This window comes from Bos indicus, chromosome 15, assembly GCF_029378745.1.
Source record: "Bos indicus isolate NIAB-ARS_2022 breed Sahiwal x Tharparkar chromosome 15, NIAB-ARS_B.indTharparkar_mat_pri_1.0, whole genome shotgun sequence".
NCBI classification, from domain to species: domain Eukaryota; kingdom Metazoa; phylum Chordata; class Mammalia; order Artiodactyla; family Bovidae; genus Bos; species Bos indicus.
This window is the reverse complement of record NC_091774.1, coordinates 62,856,764-62,884,250: the sequence shown is the minus strand read 5'-3', so window position 1 is coordinate 62,884,250 and position 27,487 is coordinate 62,856,764. Positions and strand designations below refer to the sequence as shown.

At 36.1% G+C, this 27,487-nt stretch overlaps 1 protein-coding gene across 3 annotated transcripts in view; it reads right to left on the bottom strand.

Annotated features, from left to right (window-relative positions):
• ELP4 (elongator acetyltransferase complex subunit 4) overlaps window positions 1-27,487 on the bottom strand; it is a 257,422-nt gene that overhangs the window by 151,683 nt on the left and 78,252 nt on the right. For all 3 annotated transcript variants that reach the window (XM_070767618.1, XM_070767620.1, XM_019974939.2), the window contains exons 5-6: window positions 23,138-23,277; window positions 4,227-4,311 (exon numbers count right to left, since the gene is read on the bottom strand). In XM_070767618.1, the coding sequence (XP_070623719.1) occupies window positions 4,227-4,311; window positions 23,138-23,277 (225 nt within the window). The remainder of the gene's footprint in view (window positions 1-4,226; window positions 4,312-23,137; window positions 23,278-27,487) is intronic.

The following is a 27,487-nucleotide window of genomic DNA, read 5'->3' as shown; positions in this document are numbered from 1 at the left end:
ACAGTGACTACTCTAAGAATTATGTTTGAGGCAATTAAAGTAATACATAACAAATCACAGATAAAAATAAGGAGAATCTAAACTAGAATGTGCACAAGCCATTCTTAGTATTATAAAATTCTGTTTTACAACAAACTACAGAGTGCTCACTATTTCTCAGATGAATTCTATCACATTAATTGCTTACTATTCTGTTTGGAAAAAGTTTAAAAATGTATTTTTTGGTGTTTAACATTTTGTACTTGCCTCAATTTTTTCTTCTTGAAGCTACTTTTATGATAATTTGACACTTTTCACAAAACAGGTGAACATTTAGAACTTTAGCCCATTGACATTAAGGTGAGAATAACAGTTAATGATATTTCTTGGGAAAAGAGCATTGAAAAACCATTAAGTAAAACCTAATTTGAATGTCAATAAATGTCTGCCAGCAGATAGTTTATAATAAATCTTACTGTTTGGGTTATTCTAACCAGACAAATGTTTTGCAAATGCTTTCCTCAGCAATTCAGCAAAATTTCCAGGCAAAGGAAGGAGCTATTAGCAAAACCTGGCACATTGAAATAACTGGAAAATCATTACAATTCTAACAGGAAAAATAAGATTTATTTTTCTAAAGCAAAGATTTGGAACATGCCTCTTTAGAACCGATTTCTGATGAAACAAGATCCTAAACATGCTATTGCTATAAAATGCCACTAATAAAATTTATGAAAGTGATTTTGTGTATTCCTTTTCAAGGATGATTTATTGATAAAAGCAAGTAGGGAAAATGAATAAAACATTGAAATGTTACAAGAGGAAAACCTAAGAAGACAGTAGTTAGTAAGATAGGTAAAACAGAGGCTTTTAAATATGCACTGTATAGCTATGCATGATTTTGGACAAAACACTTACGTTACTTAGGTCCTAGTTTTCTCATCTCTAAAAAAAAAAAAGGATAGAACAGAAGATTGCTCTATGAGCCTATGCATGCCTGCGTGTGTGCTTAGCTCTGTCTGACTCTTTGCGACCCCATGGACTGTAGCCTACCAGCCTCCTCTGTCTTGGGATTCTCCAGGCAAAAATACAGGAGTGGGAGGCCATTTCCTCCTCCAGGGGATCGTCCCAACCCAGGGTTCGAATCCAAGTCTCTCGTGTCTCCTACACTGGCAGGCAGATTCTTTACCACTGAGCAACCTCAGAAGCCCCTATGAGACTATATAATTCCTCAAATATATAAAGTGATACAACAGCCTGTATAAAACTATGAGAATGAAATTTAAAACGGAAGAATTTAGTCTAAGCACATTTGAGAAAAACTTTTTGACTTCAAGGACCTACGGCACAATGACAATATCAAGGCTGTTGGGTCAGTTTCCTTTCTGCTTGCCTTGAGGGTATGACGACAATATGATACCCTAGGTTGTGATCCTCAACAGTCCATAAAAAATGCTTTCTTTGTGTTTCTGTATTGAATAAAATAATGTAGTATATGTTAGAAGTATAAATAACTTTCTGATGAGTTCCTGTGAAGTATCTGTGAAATATAACAGGTTATTCATTTTTCTGTATTACTTAGAAACTCAGAATTCAAACAAAATGGCAAGAGTAAGGTTCATATTCTCATCCCCAAACTTGCTATCTCATGATCTATAGCATAAGTTAGACACCTAAAAGAATGAGCAACCTGGAAAAAAAATTCCCAAACAAAATCTAGATATTAGAATGAAATCTGATGGTAAAAGGAGAGCAGCATCATACTGTGTACCCTGTCAACATTTCAGAAAGGTCAGCGGTATTTTAACCCACAGTCATCATTACCTACTACTGTTGTATCACAAAGTTTATACAAGTTTATAACAAAATTGCTGTCAGGTGCAGGATCAGGACAACCACAGTTTAGTGACTTTGACAGTTACACTGATATACACGTATAGGAAGAATGAAAAGATTAAGCCAGAGAATGAATGAGTGATAGATAAAGTGAAGCAGGTACATAGCACATTAGAACATAATTGAGCATAATACTTAGCAGAGATAATACATTTATAGTTTTAAAAATATGACAGTATTGTAAAAACAAAGGCTGAGTTACAAATTTCCTGTGTTGTTTGGAACATATAATTCCTTGCTATACCATATAATAATGGGGCATACTGTGAGGCATAATAAAATTAAAAAAATAAACTTTTGCTGACAGCTGAACAATAAATAAACTTATTCCTTTGAGAAGATCTAAAATAGTTAATCTGATACTCTAAGTAAAAATCAATGTTCAAATTTCACTTGTTGTATTATTTCTTAGATATCTGAAAATGAAAAATAAAATTATGACAGCAATTTGTAAATGTTCCCACTCCAAATATCTTTACAGATAAGCTACAATACTTTACTTACTACCAGTATTAATTATACAGTAGTATATAATATTCTGCTTCTTAGAGTCCATTTGTTGACTCCCAACTAGTTTATTTGAAAATGCTGTGACAGAGAAAGTAAGATGAAAATATCCTTTTAAAAAGTAGGATTTACTTCAGTGTCAGGATATTATTTTGACTCAGGAATAATATTTTTTGAAGTAGTGCCTGATAGATGTATTTTTGTGGCTTCTGGAAGTCATCTAAAGTTTCTGAGACAGATAAACAGACCAGGTAATTTAGCAAATGATGTAATCCATAATTCAAAAATATACAAATTCACTAACTATATTTTAGTTCCAATAAAACAGGAAATATATTTATAATAACTTATTGGCATATTTAATTAAAATTATTTTTTAGCATTCCTGGTACTCACCATAAAAATGTATTTCTCAACCCTGTTTAATCTTTATGAAAGTTACAGAGTTTGTTGTCTATTAATGTTCATAAAATATCATTTACTTAAAATGGTGTTAATTCATATTCAAAGAAACAAGTAAGAAAAGCTTTTCATTCCATCCTAATAATAGCTTACTTTTAAGGGTTTTTTGGATGTGTGTGTGTGTACATACTTATATATCTAAGTATGAGGGTATTTATTGCCTTTGCTTTTTTTGCATTCTATAAAATTTCCTGCTCTTAGAAGATGTGTCATCCTACAAGAGCAGCAGCTCTGCACAATGTACCACAGGAACTGTTATGACATGCCTGTTTCCATAGTTACCAGAGCGCGTGGGGAGAGGTGTCTGTCAGGGACCAATTTACCTCTCCAGACGGGCACTGTCACCAAAGAGAAGACATGGAGCCCATAAATCTTAGCTAGACCAAAAATGGAGCAACAACGACCAAAATAAAACTGTACTAAACACCAAGGGCTGTCACAAAAACTGTAACATTCATGAAAGACCATCTATAAATGAATGTGTGCCTCACCATACACACATAAATGTTTTCAACCTGCTATTAAACTGATGATCAAAACAGATTCTAAAAGTATTTCTTTTGCCATGGACAATGTGTTAAATATAGCAATAAAGCTAAAGAATATTTAAAAATCTATGATACGAATTAAGAGCAAGTGTGGTTAATAATGCCAAAAATAAGACTTGTGGCTTTTTTGTCTTCTTCAACAAAAATAATGGTGCTCTGGAAATAATTCTGCTAAAATAATATAAATGAAATGCAAATCTTTTAGCAGCAATAGCAATTAAAATCACTGAGGAAGAATTGTGAAAGGCATGATATCTAGAAATAAAATTTCCCTCATTTTGTTCAAGTTAAACTAACCGGAACATTTTTAATGGTAGGAATCCAGAGGAAATTTTAAAAAATAGAGCTACAGAGAAATAGTTAAGATATAAAATATTTTAATGTAGCAAATAAAAAATGCATATTTTATGCAATGAGACAACTCAAAGCATAATATAATAAATAAAATCTTGAACCTCGTAATTCAAAATTAAGGCCTGAGTGACATAACTGTAAAAAATTAAGATAGAAAAATACAAGTCCTGCAAATTTAACAGTAATTTTCAAGCTATGTTATTTATTAATTTCAGGCACTACAAATACATATTTAAAAGTAATTCATGTTGACAATGCATATGAACATTTTCTGTGTATCCACTGAGAACTTAGCAAAAATTCAAAGCACACATTTATAGTCAAACTAAGGCTGCATGTATTCTGCTTATTTACATGCTCTGTGTTTAGAAACAGCTTGCTCACTGTTGATTATTCTAAGCCCTTCTGGTTCTAGCCCTAGAGAGTTTAAAAACAACATTACATACATGATTATAAAAAGGTTTTGAAGTTTCTCAATACCTGGGGATTGGATCCATCAAATCCTTCCTTATAAATAATGTTCTGGATAAACTGTAGCAGCTTCATGTAGCCAGGGGTCAAAGAACTGTTGATAAGAAGTGGTTCAAATACATAAATGGGCTTATTACACAGCAAATACAAATTGTAAGCTACAACATTAAATGATTAATTAAAAGATACACATTTATGAGATTATACTTAAATATCAGATAAGCCAAAATAATATAAATAATTCTAAAATAAAAAGTCAGTATATGCATGGAATAAATTGCATTACTCTATATTAACTAACTCAATGCTCTTGACATCATGGGAAGATAAAAATCTGTGGAGACTGAGATGACTTAATTTTATGTCAGGCTTAGTTACCACCAAGAAAATTAATGATTTAATGAAGCAACCTAAAAGATGAAGCCACTATAGCTTTTCAGGAGTAATCATGGATAATTAACACATAGTTAATGAACTGCTATGCCAAGTACACCTGAATCAACATCCTGATCACCTGAGTTTATCTTCCATCAAAGTTTTAATATTCTTAGAACAAAATTGCAAAAATAATACTAATTCAAAAACAATGTTTTAAGACAAAGAAGACAAGTGGATATAAACTCCACTTTTGTTTTTAAAAAGACAACGAAAATATAAAAATTTAAGAGGATAAACTATTTCCTATATGAATAGTAGCATTAATGTTACTATTTAAAAATATTTTACAAGTGCTATGAAACATAACAAAAATTTAATAAGAGTTAAGAAAATCTGCTTAAATACTAACTGAATTTAAGATTCTTCATGATGGACAACTTGTGTGCTATGTCTGATAAAATGAGATGATGATGAAATTCTATGCTATGCTATGCTAAGTCACTTCAGTCGTGTCCGACTCTGTGCGACCCCATAGATGGCAGCCCACCAGGCTCCGTAGTCCCTGGGATTCTGCAGGCAAGAACACTGGAGTGGGTTGCCACTTCCCTCTCCAGTGCATGAAAGAGAAAAGTGAAAGTGAAGTCGCTCAGTTGTGTCTGACTCTTAGCGACCCCATGAACTGCAGCCTACCAGGCTCCTCCGTCCATGGGATTTTCCAGGCAAGAGTACTGGAGTGGGGTGCCATTGCTTCTCCAGATGAAATTCTGGAACATCGCAATTTCATAAAAACTGAAGTGCCTAATACTGTAGAAGCTGTGGGTGATCTTAAAAATACAAAAGCATTTGCTTTACTGTGATCTTAAGTAAAGTGATCATATAAGTAGAAGTGCCCGCCATAGGAAAGAAGAAAATATAATTTGAAGCATTCAGGTAACATTAAAGAATACTCTTAAGAAGCTAGGAAATGCAGCAAACCATTTAAATAAATGTGCACAAAATTAATGATAAGTGGTTCAGCAAAAATATATGCGCATCTTTGTAAACATTTTATTGAACAGTCACACCCAGTTTAAAAGTACATCTCTAATAACAACAACAAAAGAAAACCAAGAGAAGACAATGGTGTTCTGTGCAAAACAAGTATTACTCCAATTGAAGGATTTGGCAATACAAGTATTTCTCATACACTTATTTCTCCATTTTCAATGAAAATACAATGGATTAAACGAAGGAGATATTTTTCTACCCTAACAAAATTAGAGTGAGGAAATGTGTCTATAAATAATCATATTCCACAAGGACAACGATGTGACTATTTTGCATCTTAACACATATTTGTCCTAGTGAGTCCAACTATTAAAACAGTGTTTTTGTTTGAACACAACAGATTCAATTTCTATCTGGGTCAATTAGCTTCAGCGGCTACAATCTGCTCCAAGATTTTATTATGAAATGAATTCCAGCCAATCATTTGACGAAAGTCACTATGGGTTAAAGGAGGGTGGATCAGAAACATATCCAGTGTATCCTAACCCACCAATAATGAATCTACCTAAGACCATTATTATTTCATATATTCAAAAAGTTTCTCAAGTATTTTTCCCTCTGCCCTAAGTTGTTCGATAATAAAATCTGCTTCAAGTATTTGGTAGTAAATTTGGTGTCTAAAAGGCCCATTACTAAATACCACATACATAAATTACTTTTTTAATTTTAGTTGCTACCATTTATCCATTTCATCTTTTCACAGCTTGATAAGATAACTATAGTAGATCTTCAATGGTTTGGAGACAGTGGTTCTTCTGGTATGAGAACAAAAACAAGACATAAAGCCAAGTATGCCTTAGTCTTTTTTCTTATTTCACATTGACATACATAATCCAATCACTAACAGTGATTAGAAGATTATAATAAAATAAATTTCTCCAAACTAGTAAGATTTCTAGGAAAATAAACACTTTGATCAATGGGAAAAAAATCATACATTTAGGTATACTGAGGATATTCATTTTTAGATACATGGGATTAGAACTTATAAAACTGAACTAGTTTATATAATATTAACATTAAAATACTAAGTATTGTTAATCTTCATGAGATACAAGTCCTTGTCAACAATATTTTATAGTAATACATTTTTTACTGAAAATAAATATCTTGTGTCATCTAAATTTTTTTTATTAAACCTCTTTTTAAATTTTGAGGATGTTGCCTTTTTATTTGTTCAGCAGTCTAGTAACTCATAAAACAGTTGTTAAGAAGTAAATCCAGTTACAAATATGACCCTGGCTTCCTTATTGTTTCCAAACATTTAACAAAGGTAAGTTATCATGGTATATACAACATATCCCACAAGCAGCACATTTCAAATCACGTATATTATTTTGCCTGATTTTCATAATTTTTGATAACTTTCATAGTAAAATTACCTATCATGAAATTCTACAATGTCTTTGTCTTTAAAACTACGCTGCTGCTGCTGCTAAGTCGCTTCAGTCATGTCAGACTCTGTGTGACCCCATAGACGGCAGCCCACCAGGCTCCCCCGTCCTACAACAGTACAAAAATTATTAAAAATTAGAATTTTAACTTTACCTTTAAAATATAGGGCATTTAAAATTTTCTTTAGTTAAAAAATTGTCCAGGTGCATTGTTTATGTATCTGGTATTACCATGCTGTCTGATAGGAATTTCTTTATCTTAATAAAACAAATATGGACAAAAGGGGTCCAATTACCCAATGTAAACCTATATGCTGATGCCCAAGTTAACATCTTTAAAAAGTTGATAAAAAACATGAGCCTTTCATGCCTTATCAATGTCCATCCTCCCCCAATTTTCAGCAATAGGTCCAAAGGATATTTGCATCAGAGAACTGTAATTTATATCAAGAAATGGCATTAGTTTTCCTGAGAAAGGTAATTTTGTCATTTAATCTAATTGAGAAAGATAAAAAATACTACTGTAAAAAAATCAGATATATATCTAGAAAATAAATCTGGTAATCAGACAATAAATAATACATAATTACCTTATCAAACAACGAACAAAGGAATACTACAGAGGTCTTAATGTGATCAAAGAATAAATGTATCAACAACAAAAAAGCTTAGGTAACAGGAGATAAGATTTTATCTGTGAAAAAACATTACAAAATAAAATCAGTATATGTGAAATTAACTAGTTGATAAGTGAAAGTTAACGCTTAGATAATAAATATGATATATCAACTGGCAAAGTATCTGGCACATTAAATATTCAAAAACCTTTTGCATCACTGTCACATCATTTGATCATTATGGTAACTTTGTGAGGCAAATACAGCCATTAACTCCATTTTATGGTTGAGAAAATTAAGACCCATTAGAGACTAAGTAATTTGACCATGGCTGTACAACAATTAAGTAACAGAAGTGGCACCTAAAATTCAAGTTTTCTAAAACTTCAAGTTCTTTTGGTTAAACTAGAGTGAGGTCCAGAATCAATGAAAAGTCTCTGGATCTAAATACAGATGAGGTTTGAACATGGCTCAATTCAACACAGTCAAAGTATTCAGATATACAGTCATATATATGGGTGTGCCTACTCAATTGTGTCTGACTTCTTGTGACCCCATGGACTATAGCATGCCAGGCTCCATTGGATTCTCCAGGCAAGAATACTGGAATGGGTTCCCATTTCCTTCTCCAGGGGATCTTCCGACCCAGGGATCAAGCCCATGTCTCCTGCAGCTCCTGCGATGGCAGGAAGATTCTTTACCACTGAGCCACCTGTCATAGGAAGGTATTTTTCTTTTAGTTGCATTGGTGAGGACTTTACCAATAGGTAGGCCTTGTATTAACCCGGTGTATGGACTGCAAGGAGATCCAACCAGTCCATTCTGAAGGAGATCAGCCCTGGGATTTCTTTGGAAGGAATGATGCTAAAGCTGAAACTCCAGTACTTTGGCCACCTCATGCGAAGAGTTGACTCATTGGAAAAGACTCTGCTGCTGGGAGGGATTGGGGGCAGGAAGAGAAGGGGATGACAGAGGATGAGATGGCTGGATGGCATCACTGACTCGATGGACGTGAGTCTGAGTGAACTCCGGGAGTTGGTGATGGACAGGGAGGCCTGGCGTGCTGCGATTCATGTGGTTGCAAAGAGTCGGACATGACTGAGCGACTGATCTGATCTGATGGTTTGTAAAGAAAATTCAATATTGAAAAGCACATATTTACAAATATAGAAACTAGGTACCAGTATAGCACAATGGAAAGTGTGCTCAAGATCTGGGTTCTAGTTCTATCTGTACCAGCAACTGGAGCAGAATACGTGATTTGAGGCCAATTCTTTAAATTTTCTGTTCTGAACTTTGAAATTTTCTCATCTGTAAACCAAAGGAGCATACTAGATAATCTCTGTTGTCCATTCTAACTTAAAATTACATGATTCAAGGATTAATTTTCTTTTCTATTTTAAGAATGACTTTCCTCATTAAAATGATTCACTGTTAGCTTTTTAAAAGAACTTCTGGTGCATTTAAATATTGATGTTAACTACTTCTTAAGAAGAAAAACTATTATAACTATCAATTATGATTGACTTAAACTAAAGATGAAGCATTTTTGATATTATGCAAATCACTGAGAAAATATAATTTGTATTACCAAAAAACTATTTATACATATATTTCAGGTATTCATCTATGACAAAAGGTGAGACATACTTGTAAGGCTGTAGGCACAATATCAAATGTTTCAACTAACTGTGTAAAACAGTTTGCTGAGCTAAAGTTATATTAGCATACAATTTGCATGTGGCTATAAAGACTGTGAAGTCTACTCACAAGTAATTTTCAAGTTAAAAATTCCATTATTATTACACTGAAGGATGTCATTTATTGATTTTTCTTTTCTGATGCTTTTTGCCTAAGGACATTGAGTTTGATTCTCTTCACCATGGATACTCAATTAAGAGAACATAAAGAGACCAGGAATGTGTTAAGGGAACAAAGGTGGGCTGTGGCCAGCACAGACCTCTGGACCACAGCTGGGAAAGTACTAAGATCATGAAGATAGAAGAACTGTATGCATCTTGAAACAACCCACTGACTGACAGGGGCACTGCTGAGAATGGTTATGATCCTTCACGAAAAATAATTCAGTTCAATTAGTCTGATCTGCACTAATTATTGATATAAAAAAGTCACTGGATTATGTCTCCTACTACCCATCTTTTCTGCTGTCATCTCTCCAACTTTGTGTCATTACTCATCTTTCAAACACCCTGGCCTTTCAGTTTCTTGACCATCTCTCTTCCAACAATCTTGTCTCCATTCAACCTCTAATACCCATTTCCATGGTCATACCCTAGATCTTGTCATCATCAATAACTGCTATCCTTGTATAATCTCAGTTCATATACTCTTCTCCCTACAACCACCACTTTCTGTCTTTTCAGTCAGAGTACCATTTAACTAGAATAGTAGTTTTGCTGAGAAAGTGAGACAAAGCAAGAGAAGGGCAAGGAAGTGAAGATTAAAGCTGACCATGGATCAAGATGGTTAATTAGCTGAAAGAGTTTATCAAGGCAGGTGAGAGATGGTAGCCAACAGTACAGTGGTCTCAGTAAACTCAAATGCTTGTATGGGGTTTCTGCATAGTTTATTTATTTTATACATAGTAGTTTGTACTTTTTAATCCCCTATCCTTATCCTGCCCCTCCTCCCTTCCCTCTCCCAACCGGTAACCACTAGTTTGTGCTCTATACCTGAGAGTCTGTTGCTGCTTTGCTTTATTCATTCATTTTATTTTTTAGATCCCATGCATAAGTGATAACATAGTATTTGTCTTTCTCTGACTTATTTCACTAGGCATAATACTCTCCAGGTCCATCCATGATGTTGAAAATGGCAAAATTCCATTTTTCAATGACTAAGTAATATTTCATTGTATATGTATATCATATCTTCTTTATCCACTTTTCTGTTAATGGACACTTAGCTTGCTTTCATATCTTGGTTATTGGAAATAATTTCACTATGTAGATTGAGGTGCATGTATTTTTTTGTAAACAATCTTAGTAAGTGTTTTCACTTGTTAAGTCTTTTAATAGTCTATATATCAGGAGAAATTGAACTCCAAATGTGTTTTTCTCAAAGGAAAGAATGGGATAGGGAAAAGAGAGCTGATTGTCCAGATTGAAAAATTAGCTGAAGTAGTTTTATTTTTTTCCCAAACAAGAAGTAATTTTACTGATTCCTATAAATGGGATGATGGCAACAATGGTAACGTACACTCTCACTTTTGACACACTTTCCTAGAACTGTTTTAACAATGCACACTTGTACAATTAAGATGAGTGACATTTGTTTCTCTACACTATCTTTAACACAACACATTATCATTTTAAATATTTAATAGCTGAAAAATTGGTATTTCTTTGGTTTTTGCTTATATTTCTTTGATTACTAGTTAGCCTTATTTTAGCTATTTCTGTATCTTTTTTGAGAACAGCCTCTTCATTTCTTCTGCCCATTTTGTATTAGGGCACTCAACTTGTTCTTACTAATTTAAAAATGGCTTTAATTTACTAAATATGTATAAGTATATATATATCTATATATACATATATTTTTACTTTTAAAAATTCTGAAACAATCTCAAATTTATAGAAAAGTTGTATACATAAAACAAAAATCTTTATTCTCTATTTCACTGGAGAATAAGTTGCTGACATGATGACTCATCACTTCTTGGGGTATGCTTCCTATAAACAAAAACATTCCCCTATATAACAATAATATAGCCATCTGACTTAGGATATTGATATAATTAGGAAATTGGATACTACCACCAAATCTTCAATCCCATTCAAGTTTTGCCACCTGTGCTAGTACCATCCTTCATCGCAAAAGGATTGAATTCAGAATCATGTGTTACATCTAAATTGTCTCTTCAGCCTCCTTTAACCTGCAAATTCCTCACGTTTTTCTTGACTTTTATAATCTTGACACTTAAGGATTCCAGGCCAGCCATTTGGTAGAATGTTCCCAACTTGGGTTTGTCTGATGTTTCCTCATGGGTATGTTTACATTATGAATACCTGGTAGGAATATCACAGAAGTATTGCTGAGTTCTTTTTGTTTCATGCTATCAGGGGATACATAACTTCAATTTGCCCCATTACTGGTGATCTTAATTTGATTAAGGTGATGTCTACCAGGCTTCTCCACCATAAAATTATATTGTCCCCTTCTTAGTCATCAGTATTTTGTGGCAAGGTACTTTGAGGGTATGTAAATATCTTGTTTGTTAATAATGTATTTATTTGTTCATTTTTGTCTATAAATATTCATGACTTCCTGTTTTATTAAATGGGTTACAATCCATTACTATATTTATTTATTTTGATGCTCAAATTGTCTTTTCTTTGGCCAGTGGGAGTTCTTTTGAGCTGGCTTCTTATCTTTTTGACATGCCCTCATCATTCTTCAAGCACATCTAAGAATAAAAAAATGTTACAGATTTATTGTTTTCTTTCCTTTGAATCAAAGATTTCTCCAAAGAGTTCTGATTCCTCCAAAGAGAATCACTAGATATACTGTTTGCTATTTCCCCACTCCAAGATTTTAAACATTCTTTTTAGTGAACTCGTGAACTCACTCAGTCGTGTCTGACTCTTTGCAACCCTGTGGACTGTAGCCCACCAGGCTCCTTTGTCCATGGGATTCTCCAGGAAAGAATACTGGAGTGGGTTGCCATTTCCTTCTCCAGGGGATCTTCCCAACCCAGGGATTGAACCCAGGTCTCCCAGATGGCAGGCAGATGCTTTATCCTCTGAGCCACTAGGGAACACTCTCTTTAATTTTCTTCTATTACTTTTATAATTTAATTTATTGTATTTAAATCTTTAACTCTTTGGAAATATAGTTTGATATGAGATATAAAGATTTCATTATATTAACCCCAAAGGGTTAGACTTTACACACTTATTTGAAATCCCTTTCCTTTATGAAAAAAATGTTTTCATCATAAAAATTCAAACATATAAAACATAGAAGGGATAGGAAAAAAAACCCCCCAAAATCCACCACTCAAAGGTAAACATTGTTAACAATTTGACGAATGTTCTTTCAGATACTGCTCTATATCAATCCCTCTTACTTTACTGAGAAAAATTACTGTGGGATGTTAGGAAGCATGATGATAAAAATATTTGATTCTGAAGAGTATTTTACCAATAAACAAACATAAACAGAGTTATTACGACTATTTATTTAATTCTGGCATTTCACTCATAACCTTTCCAATACTGATGTATATACATACTGAATCTCATAGTGTAAGACGAGCATTTAGCTTCCAGACTTTCATGAGTTTTTTCTACCAAATATCACTAAGTACATTTAAGAACCTAAGTTAATGTGTACTGAGTTTTTGTTAGAAAAGAATTTCGGAAAAGCTATATAAAGTTTTATATAAACAGGACTGCTGTTGCTGTTTAGTCACTAAGTTGTGTCTGACTCTTTGCAGCCCTATGGACTACAGCCCATCAGGCTCCTCTTGCCATGGGATTTTCCAGGCAAGAATACTGGAGTGGGCTGCAGTCCTTCTCCAGGGGATCTTCCTGACCCAGGGATCGAACCCATGTCTCTTGCTTTAGAAGGCAGAGTCTTTACTGTCAAGCCACCTGGGAAGCCCTATATATATATGCCCCATGGGAAGCCCAGGGAATATAGGTAGAAACTGATTCTACCTATATCCCTTCATGAATACATTTTTAAAGCATGGTACGACACCTGCCTACTTCTCTGAACTCATCAACCCTATTTCTCAGAACTCATCTTTGTAACACTTGTTATCACTCACTCTATTTCAACAACTAGGCTTTTCAGGTACTTGAAAACACCAGTTACTTTCCTTTCCTAGTACACCTGCTGTTCCCTAAGCCAAGAAAACTTCTTGGCTTAGTGCTCTCTGTAAGACCACTTTTTTCTTATGATTTTTTTTCAAGTCTCAGGTTTAGGTCTTTAGAAAGGCCTCATCCTAAAACAACATAAAGTTTATTCCCTCCCCCCCTCAGTGTATGGAGAGTGTTCTTTGTCTTTATACTACTTATCACAATTCATAACGAGATCTTTATCTGTTTACTTGTTTCTTTTTGGCTGTGCCCCACGGCATGTGTGATCTTAGTTCCCCGACCAGTGACTGAACCTGTGCCCCCCTGTGCTGGAAGTGCGGTCTTAATCACTGGACCACCAGTGAAGTCCCTTCTTGTTTTATTAATTTTTTTTAAAATTGTACTTATTCTAATTTTCACCCTGCTTATTTAACTTATATGCAGAGTACATCATGAGAAATGCTGGACTGGAAGAAGCATAAGCTGGAATCAAGATTGCCGGGAGAAATATCAATAACCTCAGAAATGCAGATGACACTACCCTTATGGCAGAAAGTGAAGAGGAACTCAAAAGCCTCTTGATGAAAGTGAAAGAGGAGAGTGAAAAAGTTGGCTTAAAGCTCAACATTCAGAAAACGAAGATCATGGCATCCAGTCCCATCACTTCATGGGAAATAGATGGGCAAACAGTGGAAACAGTCTCAGACTTTATCTTTTGGGGCTCCAAAATCACCGCAGATGGTGACTGCAGCCATGAAATTAAAAGATGCTTACTCCCTGGAAGGAAAGTTATGACCAACGTGGATAGCATATTGAAAAGCAGAGACATTACTTTGCCAACGAAGGTCCGTCTAGTCAAGGCTATGGTTTTTCCAGTGGTCATGTATGGATGTGAGAGTTGGACTGTGAAGAAAGCTGAGTGCTGAAGAATTGATGCTTTTGAACTGTGATGTTGGAGAAGACTCTTGAGAGTCCCTTGGACTGCAAGGAGATCCAACCAGTCCATTCTGAAGGAGATCAGCCCTGGGATTTCTTTGGAAGGAATGATGCTAAAGCTGAAACTACAGTACTTAGGCCACCTCATGCAAAGAGTTGACTCACTGGAAAAGACTCTGACGCTGGGAGGGATTGGGGGCAGGAGGAGAAGGGGACGACAGAAGATGAGATGGCTGGATGGCATCACCGACTCGATGGATGTGACTTTGAGTGAACTCTGGGAGATGGTGATGGACAGGGAGGCATGGCATGCTGCTGAGATTCATGGGGTCGCAAAGAGTCGGACACAACTGAGTGACTGAACTAAACTGAACTGATTCTAAAAAAAAATATTTTTAATTATGCTTTCTTATGCTATAAATGGTCAAGGATAACAGTTTACTACAATAAACCTAGTGCTTAACATGATTCTACACTCATAAAAGGTACTCAGGAGCATACAAGGTATTCACGCCAGAGAAGGTGTTCAATAAATATTGTTAGATATATGGTTATGCTTACTTACACCTGTAAATGGCACTATCCTAGTTCTCATGTCTAAAAGCATTCTTGATATTCCCTTTACTCTTTCCACAACCACAATGATATCAGAGATCAGAGAGGCAGCAAGGAACCAGATTAGGTAAGGACATGTAGACCTTGTGGATCTCTGTTTGCATATAGGTTTTTTATTCTGGGTGAGATGGGATGTCATTAAAGGTTTGAGCCAGAGGAGTGATAAGAGAAAAAGTTGGCTTAAAGCTCAACATTCAGAAAATGAAGATCATGGCATCCGGTCCCACCACTTCATGGGAAATAGATGGGGAAACAGTGGAAACAGTGTCAGACTTTATTTTTCTGGGCTCCAAAATCAACTACAGATGGTGACTGCAGCCATGAAATTAAAAGACGCTTACTCCTTGGAAGGAAAGTTATGACCAACCTAGATAGCATATTCAAAAGCAGAGACATTACTTTGCCAACAAAGGTCCATCTAGTCAAGGCTATGGTTTTTCCTGTGGTCATGTATGGATGTGAGAGTTGGACTGTGAAGAAGGCTGAGCGCCGAAGAATTGATGCTTTTGAACTGTGGTGTTGGAGAAGACTCTTGAGAGTCCCTTGGAGTGAAAGGAGATCCAACCAGTCCATTCTGAAGGACGTCAGCCCTGGGATTTCTTTGGAAGGAATGATGCTAAAGCTGAAACTCCAGTACTTTGGCCACCTCATGCGAAGAGTTGATTCTTTGGAAAAGACCCTGATGCTGGGAGGGATTGGGGGCAGGAGGAGAAGGAGACGACAGAGGATGAGATGGCTGGATGGCATGACTGACTCGATGGACGTGAGTCTCAGTGAACTCCGGGAGTTGGTGAGGGACAGGGAGGCCTGGCGTGCTGCGATTCATGGGGTCGCAGAGAGTCGGACACGACTGAGCGACTGATCTGATCTGATCTGAATGCTGTGAAACTGTACTGTCTAATAAGACAGTACTTGTCACACATGGAATGAGAAATCAAGTTGGCCTTGGGAAGCATCATTATGAACAAACCTAGTGGAGGTGATGGAATTTGTTGAGCAATTTCAAATCCTAAAAGATGATGCTGTGAAAGTGCTGCGCTCAACATGCCAGCAAATTTGGAAAACTCAACAGTCGCCACAGGACTGCAAAAGGTCAGTTTTCATTCCAATCCCAAAGAAAGGCAAAGCCAAAGAATGTTCAAACTATAGCACAATTGCACTCATCTCACATGCTAGCAACGTAATGCTCAAAATTCTTCAAGCCAGGCTTCAACAGTATGTGAACCGTGAACTTCCAGATGTTCAAGCTGGATTTGGAAAAGGCGGAGGAATCAGAAAACAAATTGCTAACATCTGTTGGATCATTGAAAAAGCAAGAGAGTTCCAGAAAAACATCTACTTTTGCTTTATTGACTATGCCAAAGCCTTTGACTGTGTGGATCACAACAAACTGTGGAAAATTCTTGAAGAGATGGGGATACCAGGCCAACTGACCTGCCTCCTCAGAAATCTGTATGCAAGTCAAGAAGCAACAGTTAGAACTGGACATGGAACAACAGACTGGTTCCAAATTGGGAAAGGTGTACGTCAAGGTGTACTGTCATCCTGCTTATTTAACTTATATGCAAAATACATCATGAGAAATGCTGGACTGGATGAAACATAGCTAGAATCAAGATTGCCAAAAGAAATATCAGTAACCTCAGATATGCAGATGACACCACACTTATGGCAGAAAGAGAAGAACTAAAGAGCCTCTTGATGAAAGTGAAAGAGGAGAGTGAAAAAGTTGGCTTAAAACTCAGCATTCAGAAAACTAAGATCATGGCATCTGGTCCCATCACTTCATGGCAAATAGATGGGGAAACAATGGAAACAGTGACAGACTTTATTTTCCTGAGCTCCAAAATCACTGCAGATGGTGACTGCAGCCATGAAATTAAAAGGCAACTGCTCCTTGGAAGGAAAGTTATAACCAATCTAGACAGCATATTAAAAAGCAGAGACATTATTTTGCCAACAAAGGTCCATCTAGTCAAAGCTGTGTTTTTTCCAATAGTCATGTATGGATGTGAGAGTTGGACTATAAAGAAAACTGAGTGCCTAAGAATTGATGCTTTTGAACTGTGGTGTTGGAGAAGACTCTTGAGAGTTTCTTGGACAGCAAGGAGATCCAGCCAGTCCATCCTAAAGGAAATCAGTCCTGAATATTCATTGGAAGGACTGATGCTGAAGATGAAACTCCAATACTTTGGCCACCTAATGGGACAAACTGACTCATTTGAAAAGACCCTGATGCTGGGAAAGATTGAAGGTGGGAGGAGAAGGGGATGACAGAGGATGAGATGGCTGGATGGCATCACCGACTCAATGGACATGAGTTTGAGTAAACTCCAGGAGTTGGTGATGGACAGGGAAGGCTGTCATGCTGTAGTCCATGAGGCTGCAAAGAGTTGGAGATAACTGAGCAACTGAACTGAAGTCACACATAGCTACTTACACTTGAACTAATAAAACAAAAATTTCAATGTCATATTGAAAATACTCATTATTAGTTGCATGTGGCTTGTGGCTGCTATTTTGGACAGTACAGGCATAGAAAATTTCCATCCTTGAAGAAAGTGCTATTGGACAGTACTATGTGAAAAAGTTCATGAGGGCTGCTTTGGACACAAAAATAGGAGCCACCAAAAAGCAGGGAGAAAGATTAATTAGGAGGCTATGCCAAGAGTCCTGGCAAGAAATATGGGTGACTTAGGTTTAGCATGGTGGAGGTAAGGGATGCAAGAAGTGATCAGGATCTGGATATACTGAAGATATAGTTGACAGGATTTACCGATAGATTGAATATAGGGAGTGGGACAGAGAAAGGGTCAACAATTGGAGAGAGACAATTGTTGGAAAGATACAAGGGAGACAAGGGTCAACAACTGCTTTATTGAAGGAAGACTAGAAATATGAAAGAATATACATAAAATACATAACTAAGAGAGAGTACATCTATGGGCAAGATGACTGGGATTAGGAATGTGGGAATAAGGTGGAAGATACCAAGACAACCAATGAAAATAGCATGCTAGAATGCTAGAATGATCAATTAAATTCCATGAATCCAAAGGCCCCCTTGAAGAACAGAAAGAAGAAAGAACGGTAAACATATAAGCAAGTCATTTCTCTTCATTGGTCAAAATGAGGTTCAGGATAATAGTTCTCTCTCTACAGTTTCAGATAACACCTTTTTACTTTAATTATATCACCAGCAGATAAACAGGTAGATAAAATTCCTCCTCACACTTATATCTTTGATTTTCTTTAGCTCCGAGATTTATATCATTATATCATTTATTATATATCCTTCGAATAGAGTAGTTTATAGTCTAATTCTGTAACTTTATGATTCTGTTATGCACCTTTAATCTCACCTAGAAGCTCTCTTCCAAAATTCCTTTTTCGTGAGTAAATTTTCTACTTATAACTTCTAAATATACTATGGTTCTCTGTTTCTCAATCTAAGAAAAAAATCTGTATTTTTGAAATAAAATATACTCTTACATGGCTATGTTTCAGTTATTGGTTTCATCCCACTAAATCTCTGTGCTAAGAACAGGACTACAGTTAATCTGAGTTATAACTATATTTTATGCTTTGATTCACTAATTCATTGACTATCAACTTAATACTTGTGTCCTAGATTCAGACAATAAATAGATGAAAAAAAATTATAACTTTTCCTCAAGGATTTCCAAAGCTTGGTGGGAACATAAGAATGTAGACAAAACAAATAATTAAGTGTAATGAAATTAGTGTTTTGACAAAAGTGCAAACAAAGGAATATTAGTAGGAACATATGGCAGAGAAGGCAATGGCACCCCACTCCAGCACTCTTGCCTGGAAAATCCCATGGATGGAGGAGCCTGGTGGGCTGCAGCCCATGGGGTCGCAAAGAGTCGGACACGACTGAGAGACTTCCCTTTCAGTTTTCACTTTCCTGCATTGGAGAAGGAAATGGCAACCCACTCCAGTGTTCCTGCCTGGAGAATCCCAGGGACAGTGGAGCCTGGTGGGTTGCCGTCTATGGGGTCGCACAGAGTCGGACATGACTGAAGCGACTTAGCAGCAGCAGCAGCAGGAACATATGGGGAACACACAGCTATGATTTGTCTATGAAAATACTACAGAGGTTTATCTAGAAGTTTCACTTACTATGGTAAAGAGACTTTGCAGGATAAGAAAAATGAAATGACTGCTAAAATTGTAAATAGTATTCCTATCCACTTTCCACTGTTTTTCTCCTAGAAATTCTCCCAGAAAGATAACTAGTTCTCTTAAAATTTAGTTCATTCTAGTTAATACAAAACTTTTAGCTACTACTAGCTATTGTTGGAGAAGGCAATGGCACCCCACTCCAGTACTCTTGACTGGAAAATCCCATGGATGGAAGAGCCTGGTAGGCTGCAGTCCATGGGGTCATGAAGAGTCACACTCGACTGAGCGACTTCACTTTCCCTTTTCACTTTCATGCACTGGAGAAGGAAATGGCGACCCACTCCAGTGTTCTTGCCTGGAGAATCCCAGGGATGGCAGAGCCTGGTGGGCTGCCATCTATGGGGTCACAAAGAGTCAGACACAACTGAAGCGACTTAGCAGCAGCAGCAGCAGCTACTGTTAGCATAGATATGTAAAAGTAAAATCTTGAATTTCAAAAAAAAAACCACATGAAAACAAAATCAATTATTTACTACCAACTGTATGTAAACTCAGTATTAAAGACCCAATATATTTATAATTTAAAAAGTACCACTTTACAATATAGTGGGTAAATTAGTTGGCTTGGGGTACTACTAGAACAAAATATTGGGTGGCTTAAACAACAGGAATTAATTTTATTGCTGTTCTGGAGACTAGAAGTCCAAGATCATGGTGCCAGCAGGGTTGGTGTCTAGTGAGAGTCAGGGTTAGTGTTGGGTTGCAGATGGTCACCTTCTCGCTGTGAGCTCACATGGCTTTTCCTGGGTGTTTACTCAAGGAGAGAGTGGAGAACTCAGTGTCTCTCTTTCTTTTTTAAGGTCACCATCCTATCACACCAGGGCCCCACCCTCAAGACATCATCTAAGTGAGTGAAAGTCGCTCAGTTATGTCTGATTCTTTGCGACCTCATGGACTATACAGTCCATGAAATTCTCCAGGCCAGAACACTGGAATGGGTCGCCTTTCCCTTCTCCAGGGGATCTTGCCAACCCAGGGATCAAACCTAGGTCTCATCTAACTAACTCCCAAATGCCCTATCTCCAAATTTTGGGGATTAGGGTTTCAACATATGCATTTGGCAGGGGAGGTGGATGGGATGAATACTAACATTCAGTCTATAATAGTAGGTTAAGCAGTATGTTAGTAGATTCATGAATAAATAATAAAGAATTACAATATCTTTCTAGTAGGGAAAAAGAACTGTGCTTGGACATACCTATTAGCAAAGCTTACCTCAAAACAACATCAAATTAAAAAAAAAAATTGTAAACTGTTTTAGAATTATTCTCAAAATCAGTTTTTCTATTGTTTTATGTTTGAGGTGACCAGATTTATAACAGTAAAATACCAAAACAAAATTATCTAGGCAATATTATTGTAATACATTTCAAGATTCTACAACCAGGCTTTATTTTGAAAGTTTAAACTGTAGGTATGAACATTTTCCATTGGCAAATATACCAGTAATTTTAGTTATTATAGATTTCAAATGGCCTTCAGTTCTTCTTACTGTAAAGAAAAAACTTTATAGGTTTCAACAGCGCCTTTAGAAATTATAAAATTATACATTATATCCTCATACATGATAGACACAGCCATATCCTCTAGTCTTAATTATAGGAAAAGTATGGACAAGTGTAAGGCTTAGCTTTATTGTTTTATAAATGAACCAGTAAAGTTCATTTTAGTGAAATGAGCACATGCTTTTCATAAAATAAATCTCACATGGTAAAGTACCCATTTTCAAAATTAATTTAATTACATGTTTAAAGTTTAATTACATTTAATTAAGCATTTAAGTTTAATATGAAATAAATGAATTATCAGTTAACTACTATGAAATGAAATACTGCCTTGATAATTAAAATCTATAAATTTTCCTGTTCCATGTAAAACTGTTAGTTCTCAAAAATATTCTTAAAATATATTTAAAAAACTACATCCCCATATCTAATCAAGGTATAATTTTTCTGGTGCCCAGCTTCTTGTTGGGTTATACATTTACTGCAGCAGTAAATGGAGACAGCCTGGTAAAGAAAAGAGAGCAGGGGGTTTTGGATACTTGGGTTTGGTGTCAGCTTTACTCACTCACAGACTTAAACAGTGGTAAAGCTGTTCAGTGTCTTTGACCTCAAGTTTCCTACAAAGTGCAGATAATACTGCTTCTCTTGTAGGGTTGTTTGGAGGATAAATGAGATAGCCCATGGTCTAATGCCTGGAATATTACCTGATATTGATCAGGTTAATTGACAAATGTTAATTTCCCACCACTTAAGTTGCTAAGTGAATAAAAACCACTTTGTATTTTCTGGCTTAAAAGGTTTCATCTTTAATTTTTTTTAATTACAAAAGTAACACTATATCTTTTTTCATGTATTTACATCATAATTAATGCACATTTTTCAATTCCCTAAGCACTCCATGAATGGAGACAGAATAGCATTACTGCTAACAGAGATTTTTAAATCAGAAAGAACCGACTTTGAATCTGGGTTTTATGATTTACTTTTTGAGAAATCATGGAGACACTATTTTACTCTATTTCCCAAGTATGTGTATATGTATGTCTGGTTCAGTGAATGACAAAAATTAGAAACTAGTATAATCAATAAAATCAAATAAATGGAATAGTCTTCACTAAACTCTCAGGCAATATTTCTGGGAAAGAGACTCTAGATTTTTAAATCATACATCAACATTTAATAACTCATTTCGTTTTGAAAATAATGGTTTTACAGTGTAAAAGAGAACAACCTATTCTGTGAAGCAACAACCTATTCTGTGAAAACCTTCCCTTGATTCAACTGCAAGCAGTATGAATTAAAATTAAATATTTCTTTATTGTTCTGTCGCTCAGTCATGTCTGACTCTCTGCAACCCCATGGACTGCAGCACACAGGCTTCCCTGTCCTTCACCATCTCCTGGACTTTGCTCAAATTCATGTCCATTGAACTGGTAATGCCATCCAACCATCTCATCCTCTCCCTTCTCCTCTTGCCTTCAGTCTTTCCCAGCATCAGGGTCTTTTCTAATGAGTCAACTCTTCGCATCAGGTGGCCAAAGTATTGGAGCTTCAGCTTCAGCGTCAGTCCCTCCAATTAATATTCAGGATTAATTTCCTTTAGGACTGACTGGTTTGCTCTTCTTAAAGTCCTAATACTTTAGAAAGTATTCAATGTCAAGTCTTTAATTTTCAGAGTTTTGCCTTAATAAAGTTAGTAGCAGTATGAATTGGAGAAGGCAATGGCACCCCATTCCAGTACTCTTGCCTGGAAAAAATCCCATGGACGGAGGAACCTGGAGGCTGCAGTCCATGGGGTCGCTAAGAGTCGGACACGACTGAGCGACTTCACTTTCACTTTCATGCACTGGAGAAGGAAATGGCAACCCACTCCAGTGTTCTTGCCTGGAGAATCCCAGGGATGAGGGAGCCTGGTGGGCTGCCGTCTATGGGGTCACACAGAGTCGGAAACGACTGAAGTGACTTAGTAGCAGCAGCAGCAGTATGAATATGTTGTGTTGGTTTATTATGTATCAAAAACATGGAGCAACAGCATGATTTTATACCATTTTCACTGCTATATTACTATCAATAAGCAATATTTATGTATCTTGTGCATTTGGGGCTGAAAGATCCTATTACTGAATTATTTCACATTTTATTGAAAATAAACAGTAGTTATTACAAATTTGGTATCCAGATTTGTCAAGTTGCAAATTAAAGAGTAATGATAGGTCCAACAGTTACAGGATTAGAAAAATCACATATAATGAAATAACATAAAACATTAAGGTTACATATTACTTAGAAAACTAATATTTATTAGGATTTGTTCCTTTAAATAGGCATTCTTTCAAAGACTGTGGTAAAAATGTATTTTACTAACCTTTGAAATCAGAATTGAAATCATTAACTTACCAGGATTCTACGTTAAAAGCTGATGATATTTTTTCTGGGAGAAAAAATCCATGCCACTTTGAGGTCTCAATGAGTTCTTGTGGTATCCTTTTTGATATATCATAATAGTGACCAAATCTTGAAGATGATACTGGTCCAGCCTGATAAGAAAATCCACACTGGTTGTTAAAAATTTATTTTCTTCAAACTGTAATTTACTTATCCTACATTCAGCAAGATACTGATATATTTATGCATTTTAATTCAAATATGGAAGAACTGATATATATAGACTTACTACATTAAAAAATATATAACAAATTTGAAATATATCTCTATCCAAATATACCTTTATCCAAAGTTGAACTACTAACGGACTCTGCATGGCAACAGTTTCTAATAAAATCTCTGATCTTTATTTCCTTAATTTTCACTGTCTTGAATGCTACAAAACACAAAAATTTTAGAACACTCAACAAAATTAGGTACTATTTATAGAAACCGAGGCACTGCACAGGGTAAGTTCTTAGCTTATGTCACTAAGTAAGTGGCAATTTTGTAATCCAGAGAAGAAAGAGACATTCGCTTGCCACTAGGTGTCTGCATTTTAAGACTTCATGAATTCATATTAAATTAAACCCCCACAAACATCAAATTATACAGTAATACCGAATTAAAAAAAATTAAAGTCTAGTAGAAACACTATTCTCAGATTCAGAGTCTGGGGGGTTGTCATTCATTTGATATACAGAATAGCTCTTCATTCCTCCATAAGGTACTATTTGTTTTCATTAATAAAAAAGACCTATCAATTGGCTTAATCTAATCTTTTCAATACAATATATACAGATGTATGGTTTCAAAAACATGATTTATCCATTTGCCACGAAACTGCTAACACGTACATTATGTCACATTAAAATTTGTTTCTTAAAAAGAGGGAATAAGGTTTTTAAATGTAAAGTTATTAGTCTAAAGCAATTTAAACAAGGTCTGTTCTTTGGCCTATAATCTATTCTTTATCCGGATTATGCTTCAAAATGTTTTTACTGCAATCTCTGCTAGAGCTCATCTTTTTATTGTGTAAGTCCAAGTCCCCTTAATGTTTTAGAAAGGCCTTGACTAACTGAACTTTGATCTGATGTCTTCATTGAGAAAAACACCAGGTTGCCCATTTCAGATGCAAATCCCCCTAAGGCCCAATAGAATTTAGTAAAGACAGCAAAAAAGAAGAAACAAGAAGTTTCCAGGATCCTCTTTGAGAATCCTGGGGCACACTGGTGTCCTTAATCCACAGTGCTGCATGGATTAAGGTAGGTGATAACCTCTCCTGATTCAAAAGAATAAGCAGAGCGCCTACAAACTGGGTGGAGACTGGGATCTGGTAATAATGAAACACCATGCAATAAAAGCCTGGTCCATGTCAGAAGCCTCTGAAAAGGCCTCAATGTACCACATTCCCAGGCCTAGTAGGGAAGCTTGCAAAAGCCCACCTGAATCAAATAAGCATGAATAATCTATTTTAGCGGACTGGCCATGGGGAGAGAGAAAGAAAGAGAGACTTTTCGCTTCTTTTAAGTTAATAAATTTATTAGTGGACTGAAGGTTCTTGAAGTCCTATGCACTCTCAGAAATATGCTAAATTGCCAAGAAGCAAAGTATGCTTTTTAAGTTGCCGTCTACACCAATGTTTCTAATTATAATATTAATGTCATCGAAATCTGAGATTTGGGATGAATCAAGGCAGAAAATTGATTTCATGCTGTGACAGTCTACACACAGAACACAAATAATTCATCAAAATGTAAAAATTTATTTGGAAAATTTTAAAATTATAATTAAATTATTACTTTTTTTACAAATTAAGATTAGATATGGCAACTAAAATATCTATAGGGTAGACATTAAACATTTAATCACTGATGAAAAACTTTAATGCTGCAATAAAAATGAAAAATAAATACACTATTACAAGAAAAACAATTTTTTAAGTTTTTTTTCTACCCAAGACACCCCGAGCGTTAACGGATCATCAGATGATTGAAATGTTGTGAAATCTTCTAGAATTGTAAAATAAAGACTTAAAATATTTCCTTTAAAAAGGTCACTGAATGCTCTAAATCTAATAATAACAATGGTAATCCATGAAAAACTATCAACTTCCTGAAACAATAAATGCACTAAAAAAATTAAAGTATCATCAATAACTATTCCAATCAATAACTATTTATTTACTCAGTTTGGTATAGTTTTACATAATGAACACTTAATTCACATTCATAAACTACCCTTTAACTCTGTCAGCTGTGGAAGAGAGTAAAACGGAATGGTTCAATAAAAATTGACTATGCTACAGGTTTCCAAGAGGAGCAACAAAACAATACCCTCCCTCACCATGAATATGTCAGAAAGAAAGAAAAAATTCAGACAAGAGCTTCACCAGAAAAAAAAACAGTCCAAACAAGACATTTTCTTAGTGTTATAATTTCTTGTTTCTCAGTACGGCATAACAGAAAGCAAGAATCCAAGCAGTTATAAACCATTTTGAGCATCAGTTCAATCATTAGAAACCAGAGTGAATAATAACAATTTCACCAGACTATTGTAAGAATCTAATGAAATACTGGAAATGAATATCTTGTAAATTATCAAGCACTAAACAAATATTATTAATTATTATTATTGTGTTATGATTCACTAGACGATTGTAAGATCCATCACTATCCTTTGCCATTACACTGCTCTCCTGGAAAAATGGTATTTGTTGTCATCTAAAACATGTATATATCTATCACTGGACTGTTGTAGCTGAACTACTAAGATGGAAAGCCGAAGTGTAATGAGGATTTAATATAATAGAGATCTAATATGCTGTTATAAATTGCCATTCTAAGCCTTGGTAGTAGAGCTCTACAGTATTAAAAAAATTAAGTCTCAGAATAGGCTGTAGGCCATCATCCTTGGAAGGGCATGGGCCTCCTGGTGGTTCAGGCAGTACAGAATCAGGAGACTTGGTTTGATCCCTGGGTCAGGAAGATTCCCTGGAGAAGGGAATGACAACCCACTCCAGTATTTATTCTTGCATAAAGAACTCCAGGGAAAGAGGAGCCTGGCAGGCTAGTCTATGGATTTGCAAAGGTGGACACAACTGAGCAACTAACACTTTTTCACTTTTATCAATCCTTGGGGTGAACAGGGAACGAGGTTTGGTTTAATGATTTGATAGGAAAGAAGTACACGTGTCCACACAGGAGAGAAAATCAAAATCACAGGATGAAGGAAGGTTGGCATCTACAAACTATACACCCCTCCAATGGGAAGAAGCACTACTTTATGCTTTACTGAGCTAGTGTTATTTATTTAAGTGTACATATTCTTATTCTAACCCCACGACCAAGGAGCCGTGGCTGCGTGGGCGCAGGAGGGCCTAAAGGAGCTATCCCACATTGAAGGTCAGAAAGGGTGGCGGTGAGGAGATACCTCTCGTCCAAGGTAAGGAGCAATGGCTGCGCTTTGCTGGAGCAGCCGTGGAGAGATACCCCACACCCAAGGTAAGAGAAACCCAAGTAAGACGGTAGGTGTTGCAAGAGGGCATCAGAGGGCAAAACACTGAAACCATACTCACAGAAAACTAGTCAATCTAATCACACTAGGACCACAGCCTTGTCTAACTCAATGAAACTAAGCCATGCCCGTGGGGCAACCCAAGACGGGCGGGTCATGGTGGAGAGATTTGACAGGATGTGGTCCACTGGAGAAGGGAATGGCAAACCACTTCAGTATTCTTGCCTTGAGAACCCCATGAACAGTATGAAAAGGTAAAACGATAGGTAACTGAAAGAGGAACTCCCCAGGTCAGTAGGTGCCCAATATGCTACTGGAGATCAGTGGAGAAATAACTCCAGAAAGAATGAAGGGATGGAGCCAAAGCAAAAGGAATACACAGCTGTGGATGTGACTGGTGATAGAAGCAAGGTCCGATGCTGGAAAGAGCAATATTGCATAGGAACCTGGAATGTCAGGTCCATGAATCAAGGCAAATTGGAAGTGGTCAAACAAGAGATGGCAAGAGTGAACGTCGACATTCTAGGAATCAGTGAACTGAAATGGACTGGAATGGGTGAATTTAACTCAGATGACCATTATATCTACTACTGCGGGCAAGAATCCCTCAGAAGAAATGGAGTGGCCATCATGGTCAACAAAAGAGTCTGAAATGCAGTACTTGGATGCAATCTCAAAAATGACAGAATGATCTTTGTTCGTTTCCAAGGCAAACCATTCAATATCACAGTAATCCAAGTCTATGCCCCAACCAGTAATGCTGAAGAAGCTGAAGTTGAACGGTTCTATGAAGACCTACAAGACCTT